This window comes from Mytilus californianus, unplaced genomic scaffold, assembly GCF_021869535.1.
Source record: "Mytilus californianus isolate M0D057914Y unplaced genomic scaffold, xbMytCali1.0.p SCAF_3, whole genome shotgun sequence".
NCBI classification, from domain to species: Eukaryota; Metazoa; Mollusca; class Bivalvia; order Mytilida; family Mytilidae; genus Mytilus; species Mytilus californianus.
The window spans coordinates 114,789,361-114,808,064 of NW_026262679.1; the positions used below are offsets into that span (position 1 = coordinate 114,789,361).

An 18,704-nucleotide genomic window follows, 5' to 3' on the forward strand; every position below is an offset into this window, starting at 1 on the left:
TACAAAATATAACACTTAAAAAAAAAATTAATTATAAAAAAGGGGAGGAGACATTACAAACTATTGGTATAATGGTTATTAACAATAATTTGCCTTACAACATGCCTCTAGTAGACTAAATATGAATTAATGTGGATAGTGTCCACATGTGGACACAGATGATGCCCCCGCTTGCATATCATATAGTTATAAAGGGACATAACTGAAGAACGGTAAAAGTGACGCTACCCAAATTTGAACTTGATCTGAGTTGTGTGGTAATAAGCATTGTGTGTAAGTCTCATAACATTTAGTTGAGGCTAACTTAAGTAGAGAACAGAAACTAAAAATTCAGCAATTTTTCTATTTGTAAACACGCATAACTCTAGAACGGTTGTGTATAAGTTTTATAATATTTGGTTGAGACAAACTAAAGTTATAGAGAATGGAAACGAAAAATTCAGCAATTTTTATGTTTATAAAGGGACATAACTCAAGAATGGTAAAAGTGTCGCCACCAAATTTCGTACTTAATCTGATTATGTAGTAATAAGCATTGTGTATAAGTTTCATAACATTTGGTTGAGGCAAACTTAAGTTAGAGAACGGAAACTAAAAATTTTGCAATTTTTCCATTTATAAAGGGGCATAACTTTAGAACAGTTAAAGTGACGCCACCCAAATTCAAATTTGATCTGTGTTTAATGGTAATAAGCATTGTGCATAAGTTTCATAACATTTGGTTGAGGCAAACTTAAGTTAGAGAACGGAAACTAAAAATTTTGCAATTTTTCCATTTATAAAGGGGCATAACTCTAGAACGGTTAAAGTGAAGCCACCAAAATTCAAACTTGATCTGTGTTTAGCGGTAATAACCATTGTGTATAAGTTTCATAACATTTGGTTGAGGCAAACTCAAGTTAGAGAAAGGAAACCAATTTTGGGACGTACGTACAGACAGACAAGGGTAAAACTTAATGCCCCTACCGCTACGGTAAAAAAAAGTGGTTGATTTTTTTGTTGTTGGTTAAAATAATGAACCATTATGTAAAGTAGGGTATTGACTTCTTTGCTTGACACAGCTATCCGACTTTATAAGGAAACAATTTACCCCAGTTATAGAGAATGCACATAAATGGCAGAGGGAAACATAGCAGGATCAGAGACGCACCACACTCCTTATATTTTTTTCTGCTAGCTAGGACATTCTTTATCAATGGTTTACTTGAATACACATGCATGTAATGATGTTATTATTTGACTTACATAAACATAAAAACATAAACAAAACAATATAAAAACACACAAGCTGTGAGGTTGTGAATAAATTACAGGTGTGCAAAAATATCTACACAATGCTATAATAACTGATTATAAGAAAATTTCCATAATACCTATACATAGTATATCTAAGTCCATGTGCTTTATGTGTATGTTAATGTCTAAACTATGTTTTATGTTTTGTAAATGTTGGTGTAAAAGCTCAGAGGAGCTTGCATTGTTTTAGCATGTTCCTACTTTAAATGAAGCCTATTGTATTTATTCTGTCATGATTTCACACAGAATTAAAGGAGAAGTATGGTATATTTTAACCAGACAGCAACCCAATCACCAAAATAACTAAAAGACATCAAGATGGCAAAATACAGTCTTTAACAATAAACAGGTGTCTTTAACAATAAACAGGTGTCCCCCAGGGTGATTTGGGTCATAGAAATATGGTTACATGGTCTTCTTCAGACTAGCAGTAAAAGCCTTGGCTGTGGGGTGTGTACAATTGGCAGGTACGTTCTCTCAGAATGAGGCTGTTAAATCTTAAGCCTCATATTTTTTGCATATTAAAGAACCCTTGCAACAACTCTTTGAGGGATCGATAAGTGGCCTGTAACCATTGCAGAGCAAAATTTTTACCCTATTCAACAAACCATTTTTTCTCTGGTGGCAGCCCAATTTTCCAGCGCTTCATCCCTGTCATTCCATCTTTACCTCATATGTATTTATTGAGGCTTTGACAAGAATAACAACTTCCTAAAAGATGGTTTTCCCTTACTGGTAAAAATAAAATGCCCTTGATGGTCAAACAAAAATTATGTGTATCAGTATGACTAGATGTGAGTTTGTGTGTGAATACTACACAAAAGATTTCACTTATCAAAGATGGCTTTTAAGTTCTCATGTTTTTCGACAAACTGCTGGTGGTTGCAAACAGTAAGAAAAAACTCAAAATAAAAATGAATATCATTCTTAAATCTTTTTAATCATTTACATTGCCTCATACATTGTATACTGTAAAAGCTAAAGCTATTAGCCTAGAGATCTTACCTGTTCCATTGTTTCATCATAAACTTGCTTTAAATATACAATTTGTACAGTTCAATTTTCTACATTCTCTAAGCATGCATGATGTAGAATGATTTTCTTTGTTTAAGATTTATTCCTCTTTATATTCTAAATGCAGACATTAAGAAAACACTGAATCAGTTATTGTCATAACTACATTTGTATATTTGCAGTAGCAAGCAAAGTAAAAAAAAGTACATAGTTTTCTATTGACATAATTTGAGTTATGAGTTATTTCCCTTTGCCCTCATATTGGAGGGCAAGGTGCTTAAGTTCCTTAGCAAATTTACTGAATTCAATTTGCAATACTTAAAGCTATACTTTAGAGAAGATTGTTTTCTGAACAATTTTTATTTGTTTAGACCTTGTATAAAGTATCACTAAGATCTAGTATTTTTGAGCTAGATTTTGCTTTTTAGCCTTTGTATTCAGATTATATCCTAATCCACATATTAAAATCTGGCAAAAAGGAAAACAAGAGGCTGTCAGAGTGACAGCAAACCAGATTTTTTTACATTTATTTGTGTCCTGGCATTTTTCAATATCATAAGGACCATAACTCCTGAACGGTCAAAGTGACAATCATCAATATTGAACTTGAACTCCATTTTGTCATCAGTAACAACATATTAAAATTTGAAAAGCTTTGGTTGAACGGTTCACGAGTTAAAGCACGGACACGACTGGAAAGACCATTTTTCAATCTTTCAAGAACCATAACTCCTGAACGGTGAAAGTGAAAATCTTCAATATTGAAATTGACCTCCATTTTGTCATCAGTAACAACATATTAAAATTGAAAAGCTTTGGTTGACCGGTTCATGAGTTAAAGCACGGACACGACTAGAAAGACCATTTTTCAATCTTTCAAGAAACATAACTCCTGAACGGTGAAAGTGAAAATCTTCAATATTTAACTTGACCTCCATTTTGTCATCAGTAACAATATATTAAAACTTGAAAAGCTTTGGTTGAATGGTTCATTAGTAAATGCACGGACATAGTTTGGCAGTCGCCCTCCCGCTGTACATCCCCAAATCAATAACCGATTTTTCCTTCTGAAATCCAGTTAATCAACCAGATTGCCCTACAGAATGGCAGCAAATGGAAATAAACTCCATATCAAATGACTTCAATGGAAAACTATCTTAACCATATTTTCCCTACAAGTACATATACTTCATTCAATTCATGAATCAAAATTAAATAAAGCTGCCCCATGAGCCCATGATACGCCCGTCGTCTTGTGTGTGAATTTTTATGCAATAAGCATGAATAGTTTCTGACATACGGCGTGACATGCGAAAATCCCCCTTTTTTTTTACAAAAAACTCAATATCTCTAAAATAAAATTTTGAATCAAAACCAAAAAGTATACAGATCTTTAGATTAATCAAGGATTTGTATAGTGAGATTAATATAACTAAGAAGTGTGTAAAATTTTAAGCAATAATCATAAATCGTTTTTGAGATACGGCGCGACATGTGAAAACCCCCTTTTAAAAAAAAAAAAAAATCAATATCTCAAAAATAAAATTTTGAATCAAAACCAAAAAGTATACAGATCTTTAGATTAATATAACTAAGAAGTGTGTAAAATTTTAAGCAATAATCATAAATTGTTTTTGAGATATGGCGCGACATGTGAAAACCCCCCTTTTAAAAAAAAAAAAAATCAATATCTCAAAAATAAAATTTTGAATCAAAACCAAAAAGTATACAGATCTTTAGATTAATATAACTAAGAAGTGTGTAAAATTTTAAGCAATAATCATAAATCGTTTTTGAGATACGGCGCGACATGTGAAAAACCCCTCCCCCTTTTTTTTACAAAATACTCAATAACTCAAAAATAAAATTTTGAATCATCACCAAAAAGTATACAGATCTTAAGGTTAATATAACTAAGAAGTGTGTAAAGTTTTAAGCAATAATCATAAACTGTTTTTGAGATACGGCGCAACATGTGAAAAACCCCTCCCCCTTTTTTAACAAAATACTCAATATCTCTAAAATAAAATTTTGAATCATCACAAAAAAGTATACAGATCTTAAGATTAATATAACTAAGAAGTGTGTAAAGTTTTAAGCAATAGTCATAAATTGTTTTTGAGATACGGCGCGGCATGTGAAAAAAAACACACACCTGTTTTAGTTACTAAGTCCCGTAACTCAAAAAGTTTTAATCTTATTTTCACCAAAAAGTATACAGATCGTTTGACCATCATAAGAAACCACTATATTAAGTTTCATGAAATTTGGATAAGTCATTCTCAAGTTACGGTGCGACATTTTTACGCCGGACAGACAGACGGACAGACAGATAGACGGACAGACAGACGGACGGACGTCCGACATTTGTATACCATAATACGTCCCGTCAAAAATTTGAAATTTGACGGGCGTATAAAAATAAACAAACTTAAATAAATGTGAGGCATTTATTATTGCGATTTTTCAAGAATGGACAAAAATGCGAGTTTAATTCTTGCGATTTTCGAAAAAATCTGCATACAAATCTATGTTTCAGATATCAGAATTCAAGTTCTTATTATTGCGATACTCACCCAGTCACATTATTTGTATTAATAAAAACCTAGCAATAATTTCTGAATTTACAGTATTAATTTTTTTTGAAGCCTGGGATTCAGACTCTGAGCAATGCAAGGTAGAACATGAACAATATAATGGATAAGAAAGGGGATGGTGTGTCAATTCATTATACTAAATTAATATATGTGCATATGTTAAAACTAACTGCAACGGAAAATCCCTTCTAATGTTATTCTTCATCTCAAAGTGTTTACGTTTATTTAAATGCAAGTTATAACATTGATTACTGATATATTGTTGACAATATTCAATTTGCCATAACTGTTGAAATTCATAAAAAAAATACTGTAAAAAAGTCTGCAAATCATTACTTGATATTATTCATTTTTTTCGTTTATCAACAGTAAATTGATATTCTGATTTATTTATTACTGTTTACATAATATGCCCAGTAGTTTATATCCTGATCACCATACCTGGCCTTACCGACAAGCAGATATTGGGCCTAGATCATCGGTGCTTTTCAAACTACTTTTGAATAGAAGGGATCTAAGGTGAATGTACACCCAACAAAAAGTATTCTTATAATAACCCATATATTTACATAACAATACTATTATTGATGTTCTTCATCCTGTGTAACCGTCAAACATTTTTGTTATTGTTTTAAAGTGCCAGTCTTTGTAAAAATCAGGCAATTTAGAAGAATTTCAAAACATGGATGAAGAAAAAACCTGCCGACCTAACCATCCTATTTTGAAGTTACCCTCATCTTGATTTAGAAATCGAACATCTTTTGTTTCTGCATGTCTGGTAATTTGAGACGTCTCTAGATAACTTTTTGTTAGAATGATAGCGAATGACAGAGTTAGCTCCCCTTAATTGGTAATTTCTAGTGCATTTCAACCAAATTATATCTTGAAATACCAGAACAGGAAAAGAAAACTAATGTTATATTTGTGCACCATTATACATTTTGAACTTAAATCAATATAAACGTGAGTGGGTTTTTGTTTGTCATGTTTTCACCACTGCCTGATTCTTAGGCAGATTGGCACTTAAATATTATTTACACCAATAAAAGAAAATATATATATTGGATAATAAAATTAGGCATACTATTCAGAAAGCTTCATCAGAAGATTAATATTAAGGACAAAATTGTTTTGGTAGAAGATATAAAGAAATCATCAAATATAATAGAAGCACGTTAGAGTGGTAACACATTAACTTAATTATATAAATCTTTTCCAATTTCAACAAAAAATATTAAATAAAATGCTCCGCAGGGCGCAGCTTGATACGACCGCAGAGGTCGAACCCTAAACTGTTGGGGCAAGTATGGACACAACATTCAAGCTTGATACAGCTCTGAATTTGGATTGTGATCAAATATTTGACACAGCATAGGTTTCTGACACAGAATGAATGTGGTCTAAGAACTTAAAAATTTTAAATTGGACATTCACCTATTATGGTCCAATATCCAAAATCTAAATACATGGTTAGATTCAACATATCAAAGAACCCCAAAAATTCAATTTTTGATGAAATCAAACAAAGTTTAATTTTGGACCCTTTTGATCTCAATGTGGACAAAAATGATAACGGGGCCCAAAAATCAAAATCTAAATACATGGTTAGATTCAGCATATCAAAGAACCCCATATATTCAATTTTTGTTGAAATCAAACAAAGTATAATTTTGGACCCTGATTTGGACCAACTTGAAAACTGGGCCCATAATCAAAAATCTAAATACATGTTTAGATTCAGCATATCAAAGAACCCTAAAAATTCAATTTTTGTTAAAATCAAACTAAGTTTAATTTTGGACCCTTTGGACCTTTATGTAGACCAATTTGAAAACGGAACCAAAAATTAAGAATCTAAATACACGGTTAGATTCGGCATATCAAAGAACCCCAATAATTCAATTTTTGATGAAATCAAACAAAGTTAAATTTTGGACCCTTTGGACTTCAATGTGGACCAATTTAAAAACGGGGCCCAAAATCCAAAAACTTAATACACGGTTAGATTCAGCATATTAAAGAACCCCATATATTCAATTTTTGTTGAAATCAAACAAAGTTTAATTTTGGACCCCGATTTGGACCAACTTGAAAACTGGGCCCATAATAAAAAATCTAAATACATGGTTAGATTCAGCATATCAAAGAACCCCATATATTCAGTTTTTGTTGAAATCAAACAAAGTTTAATTTTGGACCCCGATTTGGACCAACTTGAAAATTGGGCCCATAATCAAAAATCTAAATACATGGTTAGATTCAGCATATCAAAGAACCCCATATATTCAATTTTTGATGAAATCAAACAAAGTTTAATTTTGGACCCTTTTGATCTCAATGTGGACAAAGTTGATAACGGGGCCCAAAAATCAAAAATCTAAATACATGGTTAGATTCAGCATATCAAAGAACCCCATATATTCAATTTTTGTTGAAATCAAACAAAGTTTAATTTTGGACCCCGATTTGGACCAACTTGAAAACTGGGCCCATAATAAAAAATCTAAATACATGGTTAGATTCAGCATATCAAAGAACCCCATATATTCAATTTTTGTTGAAATCAAACAAAGTATAATTTTGGACCCTGATTTGGACCAACTTGAAAACTGGGCCCATAATCAAAAATCTAAATACATGTTTAGATTCAGCATATCAAAGAACCCTAAAAATTCAATTTTTGTTAAAATCAAACTAAGTTTAATTTTGGACCCTTTGGACCTTTATGTAGACCAATTTGAAAACGGAACCAAAAATTAAGAATCTAAATACACGGTTAGATTCGGCATATCAAAGAACCCCAATAATTCAATTTTTGATGAAATCAAACAAAGTTAAATTTTGGACCCTTTGGACTTCAATGTGGACCAATTTAAAAACGGGGCCCAAAATCCAAAAACTTAATACACAGTTAGATTCAGCATATTAAAGAACCCCATATATTCAATTTTTGTTGAAATCAAACAAAGTTTAATTTTGGACCCCGATTTGGACCAACTTGAAAACTGGGCCCATAATAAAAAATCTAAATACATGGTTAGATTCAGCATATCAAAGAACCCCATATATTCAGTTTTTGTTGAAATCAAACAAAGTTTAATTTTGGACCCCGATTTGGACCAACTTGAAAATTGGGCCCATAATCAAAAATCTAAATACATGGTTAGATTCAGCATATCAAAGAACCCCATATATTCAATTTTTGATGAAATCAAACAAAGTTTAATTTTGGACCCTTTTGATCTCAATGTGGACAAAGTTGATAACGGGGCCCAAAAATCAAAAATCTAAATACATGGTTAGATTCAGCATATCAAAGAACCCCATATATTCAATTTTTGTTGAAATCAAACAAAGTTTAATTTTGGACCCCGATTTGGACCAACTTGAAAACTGGGCCCATAATAAAAAATCTAAATACATGGTTAGATTCAGCATATCAAAGAACCCCATATATTCAATTTTTATTGAAATCAAACAAAGTTTAATTTTGGACCCCGATTTGGACCAACTTGAAAACTGGGCCCATAATCAAAAATCTAAATACATGGTTAGATTCAGCATATCAAAGAACCCCATATATTCAATTTTTGTTGAAATCAAACTAAGTTTAATTTTGGACCCTTTGGACCTTTATGTAGACTAATTTGAAAACAGAACCAAAAATTAAGAATCTAAATACACGGTTAGATTCGGCATATCAAAGAACCCCAATAATTCAATTTTTGATGAAATCAAACAAAGTTAAATTTTGGACCCTTTGGACCTCAATGTGGACCAATTTAAAAATGGGGCCCAAAATCCAAAAACTTAATACACGGTTAGATTCAGCATATTAAAGAACCCCAAGAATTCAAGAATAAAACCCCATTGAAATTGATCAAGAAATAAGCAATTTATACGAAGTATCTTCTTTTGCACAATACTGTGCAATTGAATATTTCTTGCTATTGCGCAATACTGTACAATTGACAATTTCTTGCTATTGCGCAATATTGTGCTATTGGATATTTCTTGCTATTGCGCAATACTGTGCAATTGAAGATTTCTTGCTATTGCGCAATACTGTGCAATTGAAGATTTCTTGCTATTGTGCAATACTGTGCAATTGAAAATTTTTTGCTATTGCACAATACTTATTATATAATAATTTACACATCCTGTTTGGTGTGTATCTCCTACCATATCATTATTATTTGCTTTTAAATATAAATCAGAAATAACCAACTTAAAATGGAAAATTTTAAAAGAAAAAAAAAAGGAAAAAAAGAAAAATAAAAGAATAAAAAAAAAATCCCCCCCCCCCCCCCAAATTTTTTGAACCCCCTTATGATTCATCACCCCCAAACTCAATCTCAGCCTTCCCTTTGTGGTATGGTACCTTGCAGTACAATTTCAGAGAGATCCATACACTTGAACACAAGTTATTGTCTGGAAACTAGAAAAATGCTTATTTTTGGCCCCTTTTTGGCCCCCAAATCCTAAACGTTTCGGGCAATTGACCCCGAACTCAATTCCAGCTTTCCCTTTGTGATATGGAACCTTGTAGTACAATTTCAGAAATATCCAATTACTTACACACAAGTTATTGTCATGAAACTAGAAAAATGCTTGTTTTTTGCCCCTTTTTTGGCCCCTAATTCCTAACATTTTGAGGCAATTACCCCCAAAATCAATTACAGCCTTCCCTTTGTGATATGGAACCTTGTGGTACAATGTCAGAGAGATCCATACACTTACACACAAGTTATTGTCTGGAAGTTACAAAAATGCTTATTTTTGGCCCCTTTTTGGCCCCTAATTCCTTAACTGTTGTTACCATAACCCCCAAAATCAATCCCAACCTTCCTTTCGTGGTATTGAACCTTATGGTAAAATTTCATGGAGATCCATTCACTTAAACTAAAGTTAGAGTGCGAAAACCAATGTGTCTTCGGACGACGCCGGACGACGACGACGACGACAACGACGACGACGCCGGACGACGACGACGCCAACGTCATACCAATATACGACCAAAAAATTTTTAATTTTTGCGGTCGTATAAAAAAAATTGTTAGCAATCAAAATCAAATCAAAATATTGAATAACAAGTTATAATACAGCAATACCTTGATAAAGTATTGGCAATTTCAAATAACAACAGCTATAAGTTTTAATATAATTTTTGATAAAATCAAAATCTGACAAGCTTCAACACATTATATAAACTTTATAGTGTTTTCACTCTCATGTGGTCATTTGCCATTTCAGAATCTAAAGAACTATGGTTTTTATACGACCGCAAAAATTAAAAATTTTTTCGTCGTATATTTGTATGACGTTGGCGTAGTCGTCGTCGTCGTCCGGCGTCGTCCGAAGACACATTGGTTTTCGCACTCTAACTTTAGTTTAAGTGAAGGGATCTCCATGAAATTTTACCATAAGGTTCAATACCACGAAAGGAAGGTTGGGATTGATTTTGGGGGTTATGGTACCAACAGTTAAGGAATAAGGGGCCAAAAAGGGGCCAAAAATAAGCATTTTTGTAACTTCCAGACAATAACTTGTGTGTAAGTGTATGAATCTCTCTGACATTGTACCACAAGGTTCCATATCACAAAGGGAAGGCTGTAATTGATTTTGGGGGTAATTGCCTCAAAATTTTAGGAATTAGGGGCCAAAAAAGGGGCAAAAAACAAGCATTTTTCTAGTTTCATGACTATAACTTGTGTGTAAGTGTTTGGATATTTCTGAAATTGTACTACAAGGTTCCATATCACAAAGGGAAAGCTGGAATTGAGTTTGGGGGTAATTGCCCGAAACGTTTAGGAATTGGGGGCCAAAAAGGGGCCAAAAATAAGCATTTTTTCTAGTTTCCAGACAATAACTTGTGTTCAAGTGTATGGATCTCTCTGAAATTGTACTGCAAGGTACCATACCACAAAGGGAAGGCTGGGATTGAGTTTGGGGGTGATGAATCATAAGGGGTTCAAAAAATTTGGGGGGGGAGGGATTTTTTTTTTTTCTTTTTTTTTCTTTTTTTCCTTTTTTTTTCTTTTAAAATTTTCCATTTTAAGTTGGTTATTTCTGATTTATATTTAAAAGCAAATAATAATGATATGGTAGGAGATACACACCAAACAGGATGTGTTAATTATTATATAATAAGTATTGTGCAATAGCAAGAAATTTTCAATTGCACAGTATTGCACAATAGCAAGAAATCTTCAATTGCACAGTATTGCGCAATAGCAAGAAATCTTCAATTGCACAGTATTGCGCAATAGCAAGAAATATCCAATAGCACAATATTGCGCAATTGCAAGAAATTGTCAATTGTAGAGTATTGCGCAATAGCAAGAAATATTCAATTGCACAGTATTGTGCAAAAGAAGATACTTCGTATAAATTGCTTATTTCTTGATCAATTTCAATGGGGTTTTATTCTTGAATTCTTGGGCTTCTTTAATATGCTGAATCTAACCTTGTATTTAGTTTTTGGATTTTGGGCCCCGTTTTTAAATTGGTCCACATTGAGGTCCAAAGGGTCCAAAATTTAACTTCGTTTGATTTCATCAAAAATTGAATTATTGGGGTTCTTTGATATGCCGAATCTAACCGTGTATTTAAATTCTTAATTTTTGGTTCCGTTTCAAATTGGTCTACATTAAGGTCCAAAGGGTCCAAAATTAAACTAAGTTTGATTTTAACAAAAATTGAATTTTTAGGGTTCTTTGATATGCTGAATCTAAACATGTATTTAGATTTTTGATTATGGGCCCAGTTTTCAAGTTGGTCCAAATAGGGGTCCAAAATTAAACTTTGTTTGATTTCAACAAAAATTGAATATATGGGGTTCTTTGATATGCTGAATCTAACCATGTATTTAGATTTTTGATTTTTGGGCCCCGTTATCAACTTTGTCCACATTGAGGTCAAATGGGTCCAAAATTAAACTTTGTTTGATTTCATCAAAAATTGAATTCTTGGGGTTCTTTGATATGCTGAATCTAACCATGTATTTAGATTTTGGATATTGGACCATAATAGGTGAATGTCCAATTTAAAATTTTTAAGTTCTTAGACCACATTCATTCTGTGTCAGAAACCTATGCTGTGTCAAATATTTAATCACAATCCAAATTCAGAGCTGTATCAAGCTTGAATGTTGTGTCCATACTTGCCCCAACTGTTCAGGGTTCGACCTCTGCGGTCGTATCAAGCTGCGCCCTGCGGAGCATTTTATTTAAATATTTTTTGCACCAAAATTTGAATAACACCATATCATTGGTTGAATTTCTGTTGCTAACCAGTCCCCAAATTTTGATGGAAGCTTTCGAAAATTTTACTCAGAATACTTCTGATCCTGAAATGACAAATTGCCAATAGCTACAATCCTGCAATTTTCAATGCTGGGGTAGGAGACAAAGAAATGTGAAATGATTTTCAGAAAGGAGGGTTATATCATCAGTTTATTATATGGTAAGCCATATTACCATGAACATACTACCTTTCAAATGGGTTTTTCAGTTAAAATTGATAAAGGATGAATCTAAGCTGTGGACATCAAAATAGATCAGGCATAACTTTAGTAAAATTACCAGTCACAGAATATTTTTATTGCACTATCACACTTTATTTGTTTTAAAACTGGATGGACATGTTTTCATTCATTCAATGTCCAAAATCAATAACTGACCTTTCATTTATTGTTTTCATATGTTTTATCTTGTAAAAAAAGGTCATATTTAAAAATAAGTATCTTGAATAAATATATATGATGGCAGGAAATGCTAACACACGAGAAATTCTCTTTGTCACATAGGACAAATGAAGTAATTGATGTCCTCTTCAACATTTGATCAATTCTGATTTCAACTACTTTAAAAAATAAACTGTTGACACAGAGATATGTCTTGACTTTTTGTAATTGTGATAGTGTAATGCAAATGTTGATTCTAAATGGCAATATCTAAACATGTAAACCATGCTAGAGATTCAAAATCGATTAACCATGGCTGAAGGTGCAGGGGTAAATAACCTCTGTGAAAATGATAAATGCCAATCATTATAAAACTGCATACCAAATACCATTAAAATGCCAATGATTATAAAACTGCATACCAAATACCATTGATTTATCATAAGTGGTCCCCTTAAAACTAAACCTAAAAACAACCTTTGACTTGTAAAAGTTTCAAAGTCAATGACCCATAATGAGGTGGTGGGGTGATATTTATCTCCATGGAAATGAGACTTGCAAATGCTAATTGAACTACATACTACATATCATTGACTTTACGTCAATGGTTCATCTTAAACTGATCTTATCACAAACTTAAACATGTAAATTATGCAAAACATTCAATGTCATGACCATGACTGAAGGGGTGGAGCCAAATAATCTATGTGGAAATGAGATGTGCCAATGCTTATACATCTGCATACCAAATACCATTGACCAACTACTAGTGGTTTCCCTTAAACTGACCTAATCACAAACTAATACATGCAAACTAAGCAAAAGTTTTAAGGTCAGTTGACCATGACTGAGGGGGTGCATCCAAATAATCACCATGAGATGTGCTAATGCTAATAGAACTGTATACCAAGTATCATTGACCTACCACTAGTAGTTTCCCACAAATTGACCCAATCAAAACTATTACATCCATGCCATTGCGCCACTGCATCACTACTGGAAAGTCTTGCTTTTTCGACTTCTTTCAGATGAGACAAAAAGCTATTAAAAAACTGACCATTTGCAAGCAATATGTCTATGGTAATTAAGGCCTTTTTCCTGATGCATATATCTATAGCAGAAGCAGAAACAGAATGGAAGATTATTTCTTTTAATTTAAAATTGTTGATTACATATTTCACATAAAGTGCGAAAGCTGTTTATATCAGGAGAATTTAAATATCTGCAGTAGATTTTAAAATCCCTGAAAAAATATGAAACTTTGATTGAATACAATTATAATCTATCCTAATAATTAACCTTCCCCATAACATATTTAGGTTGAATGAAGATATATTATCTTGCCATGCTTCTTACATGTTCAGTACTATTCATAAAAGCCAGCAAATAATATAAGCAGCATCATTACACTTCTATATGAAAATAAATCCTTATTACCTGTTCATCTTCTTCATTTGTTTCCTCATAAACAGGCTTTAATTTAATTACATTATTAAATAGTCATAAATAGGTGAGTCTCTACATCAGTCATATATATATATAGATTCTACCACTGCATCAGGTGAGTATACCTCTCTACATCAGTCATATAGATTATACCACTGCATCAAGTGTGATACGATATTTATCCACTTGAGACAGTTCAATTTTCAAATTTAAAATTTAACTGTCGAGAGTGGATAAATATCGTATTAAACGAGATTTGGTAGTGGAATCTATTTCTCTAATGATTTTTATACAATATGCAGGCAAACTCATTCCTTTTTGTCAAATGATCTGCAAAAAGAAATGTTCTTTCTCTGCGACTTCATTAGGAATGGTTTCCTTTTTTCATGACATCACAATAGGAAATTCAGAGAAAAGCAAGAAAATTTGACGTCATAATTGAATTTTGACCAATGAAGAACTGAGATCAAACAAACCACACATTGAATAAACAAAAATAATGAACAGGTCAGGAAAAGGATAGATAGGGTAAGAAAAACTACGAATTAGAGGAAATATTTTTTGTAGTAATCCAAGATTTAAAGTCAAGGATTCTATGCCATTTAGTATTTCAGTATAATATTTTATACAAAAGTATAAATGGTATTGTAAAACAGGCAGTGATTAAGGGAGACACCTATAGGCCTTATACAATTTTTGTTGTCTTTTGTTAGCAAAGTTTTAACATAGCCTAGTTGTACATTTAGATGTTGTGTTGTAAGCTTGGCATATATAAAACATTTAATAATTCAGTTTACCTGGCAACCAAATTTCATGTAGGACAAGTTCAAAATAAAATACAGTAAGGGTAGCTCCTTTCAAATGCAAAATATAAAAAAAAAATCAATTTAAGACATATCAGTGTAAAAATCACATTAATTGAAAATTCAGTGAAAATTTGTTCTAGCTTTTAAACCAAGCTCATAGATTAAATTCCTGTGTCAAATGTTTTATCTATACCCAGTAGTCATTCTCTAAATATCCTTAATATAAAACTAAAGAGATGTTGAAAGGGAAGTAATTCAAGATCTTAGAACTATTTATCATCTCATCACTTCCTGAAGGAAACAGAAGGAGTTTTAATCATATCATATAATAAACTATATTAGAGTTGTACTAAGAAATAACAACTATAAATATCACTTATGTACAGGAAATAAAAGGGTGTCAGCATACATAGATAATCACAAATATTGGACAGTATATACAGTAAAACCTGCATAAACATAACTTTATTAGACTGAAAATTCCTATTACAATTAGCCTCCATTTAAATAGGTTATTCATGTTATCTTTAATTCACCAGTTTTTAACAGATGTTGACTTTTTATACATTCTAAAGATTAAAACAAGCACAGAATGTGTTTTATAAGATGATTGCCAAAGACATGGTAATTTGTGTTTGTAGGACTGAAACTCTGCTGTATCATAAAAGAGAACTGTACTGTTGAAATATCAATAATAAGTAGGAGTTTCTTGTCAAAATTCTCATCGAAGGGCTAAAGCGCATGATGAGATGTAGCCGAGAAACTTACTAAAAATAACTAGATGTTCTAAAGAGCCTGTGTCGCTCACCTTGGTCTATGTGCATATCAAACAAAGGACACTCTCCAACATTGTAGACGAAAATAAACTTTATGACAAAAATCTCTATTTTGTTGATCTTGTATTACTGATCTTTAAGTCTGTTTAGTTTCTCTCTATCTTCTTTAGTTTTTGCTCAAAACACAAAAGAGGGTAAAAAAAAATCCTCATTTAAGGGCAATCACTCCTATGACAGTGACAGTCTACAATTATATTGGCAAAATTTGACTTTTTAATACATTTTTTGTAGATCTTGCCTTTCTGATCATTTTCTTGATTTAAAGTGTTTATTTATCTATTACAATTTAAATCATAAAAGGCATAACGGAAAAAAAATGTTTCTAAATAAATATGGTTTTCATGATAAAAGGCAAAAATGAAAAAAATGGTAAAATTTGTCATTTATGGGCAATAACTCCTATAAGAATTTGTCTAACAGTTTTGACATATATGGACAATTTGTAGAGCTCATTATTCTGAAGATTATTGCTCCTTTCAATTTTCTCTATTTATAACGGTTCAAAAAATAATAGACAAAACTTGCATTTTACCCCTATGTTCTATTTTAAGCCATGTCGGCCATGCTGGTAGGTAGGCAGGGTCATCGGACACATTTTTTAAACTGATACCCTAATGATGATTGTGGCCAAGTTTGGTTAAATTTGTCTCAGTAGTTTCAGAGGAGAAGATTTGTGTAAAAGATTACAAAATTTTACAAAAAATTGTTAAAAATTGACTATAAAGGGCAATAACTCTTTAAGGGGTCAATTGACCATTGTATATCTTACTTAGCTGAACATTATTGCTGTTTACAGTTTATCTCTATCTATAATAATATTCAAGATAATAACCAAAAACTGCCAAATTTCCTTAAAATTACCACTTCTGGGCCGGGACAGCAACCCAAATAAGGGTTGTCTGATTTGTCTGGAAATTTCAGGGCTGATAGATCTTAACCTGATGAACATTTTTACCACTTGTCAGATTTACTCTAAATGCTTTAGTGCAAGAGATATAATCCAAATCTGCATTTTACTCCTATGTTCTATTTTTAGCCATGTTGGTTGGCAGGCAGAGTCATCGTACACATTTTTTAAACTAGATACCGTAATGATGATTGTGGTTAAGTTTGGTTAAATTTGTCTCAGTAGTTTCAGAGGAGAAGATTTTTGTTAAAGATTACAAAAATTTACAAAAAATTGTTAAAAAATTACTATAAAGGGCAATAACTCCTTATGGGTTCAATTAAACATTTTGGTCATGTTGACTTATTTGTAGGTCTTACTTTGCTGTACATTATTGCTGTTTACAGTTTATCTCTATCCATAATAATATTGAAGATAATAACAAAAACCTGTGAAATTTTCTTAAAATTACCAATTCATGGGCAGCAATCCAACAATGGGTTGTTTAATTTGTCTGAAAATTTCAGGGCAGATAGATCTTGACCTGATGAACAATTTTACCCCGTCAGATTTGCTCTAAATGCTTTGGTTTCAGAGATATAAGCCAAAATCTACATTTTACCCCTATCTTCTCTTTTTAGCCATGGCAGCCATCTTGGTTGGCGGGCTGGGTCATCGGACACATTTTTTAAACTAGATATCCCAATGATGATTGTGGCCAAGTTTGGTTAAATTTGGTCCAGTAGTTTCAGAGGAGAAGATTTTTGTAAAAGTTAACGACGACAACGGACGACAGACGCCAAGTGATGAGAAAAGGTCACTTAGCCTTTTAGGCCAGGTGAGCTAAAAATAAGAATAGAATATTTATTGTTCCAATTAAGTGTCCTTGATGGGCAGCATGACAAATATACACACAAAACAATACACTTTGATTTGTAACCAAAAAAAAATAAACAAAGTTTTACATTGAAATGAAATATTAAACGCTCATATAGTTATAGAGCTACAATTTTTTTTTTTGTACATATATATTTCTTCATCTTATATAAATCATGTACATTTTATTCCAGACAGGACCAGAACCATAATATCATAACAATAATCATCGTTATTACATATATTATTGTGAACCAAATGAAACTTTTCCACAGAGTCATCTCCTATTGGTCAATCTATTTAAACTTTTGTCAGTTCAATTATCCCATTGAATAAATACAATAGCTATTGTTCTCTGTGTAGTTTATTCACTGGGACCTTTAAATTTTTTCTAAGAGAAATCCATCACTCATTGATTAATTTTCCTGAGTTAAAAAATGATCTTCTAAAAGATGAAAATACATGTTTCAACTCACAAAACTGCATGTGATGTTGTATTTATTCAATATCAATACATGTAATATAATTTCAATCTGTTCAATATAAACACTGATTTAATCATAAAAAGTTGATTTCTGACAAAAATTTTAGTATTGTTCCTATTTTTTGTTTTTGTTTATTTATAGAATATATTTAAGAAGGCCTTAATTTAAACATCATAATTTTCAAGTTTTTATTTAGTAGTTACAGTGTGTTGTACTACTTTTTTAAATAATTGTAGTGGAAAATATCATTGATATAAGACTGCTATCTCACACATAAAAATTAAAATTAATGATAATTAAAGGCATCCCACTATTAACACTATGTCTCCTAAAGATTTAAAATCATTTGGAATTTTAGATAAGACAAAGAACTGTTTAACACTTTACAACTATTGAAAAATCTGCTGCACTGCAAAAAAACAAAATATTCTTACTAATGAGTACATTTTCTTATTATTATAACTTTCACCTCATGCAATAAATGAATACTCAAAATATACTAAATGTATTATATGTTTATAATATAGGCGACTAATTATCAAAATAAATACTCTCCAAATTTTTTGGAAATAAACAAAATGCAACAGCACTATATTTCAGACAACACATACATAAAATACATTGCTACATGTATGTGTTAAATAAAGGTTATTCTCACCTGTTGTTCTTCTGGTGGCATCTGTGGCACAGGACGTCTATTAACAGGTATTACATGAGGTGCTGAGCGAGGCGGTCCTGAAGGAGCTACTGAAAAATAAAGTCCACTGTCCATTTCCAT

General features: G+C 31.9%; 1 protein-coding gene and 1 long non-coding RNA gene across 16 annotated transcripts in view; one reads left to right on the top strand and one right to left on the bottom strand.

Annotated features, from left to right (window-relative positions):
• LOC127735885 (basic salivary proline-rich protein 2-like) overlaps window positions 1-18,704 on the bottom strand; it is a 99,151-nt gene that overhangs the window by 34,703 nt on the left and 45,744 nt on the right. For 9 of the 15 annotated variants that reach the window (XM_052246296.1, XM_052246292.1, XM_052246293.1 and 6 more), the window contains 3 exons: window positions 18,585-18,673; window positions 14,029-14,064; window positions 2,302-2,328 (listed from right to left, as the gene is read on the bottom strand). In XM_052246296.1, coding sequence (XP_052102256.1) covers window positions 2,302-2,328; window positions 14,029-14,064; window positions 18,585-18,673 — 152 coding nt within the window. The remainder of the gene's footprint in view (window positions 1-2,301; window positions 2,329-14,028; window positions 14,065-18,584; window positions 18,674-18,704) is intronic. The other 6 variants (XM_052246295.1, XM_052246291.1, XM_052246304.1 and 3 more) reach the window with 4 other exon arrangements.
• Window positions 3,712-4,633, top strand: LOC127735886 (uncharacterized). The gene is made up of 2 exons (XR_007998639.1): window positions 3,712-4,213; window positions 4,376-4,633. It is a non-coding gene; the product is annotated as an uncharacterized LOC127735886 (long non-coding RNA).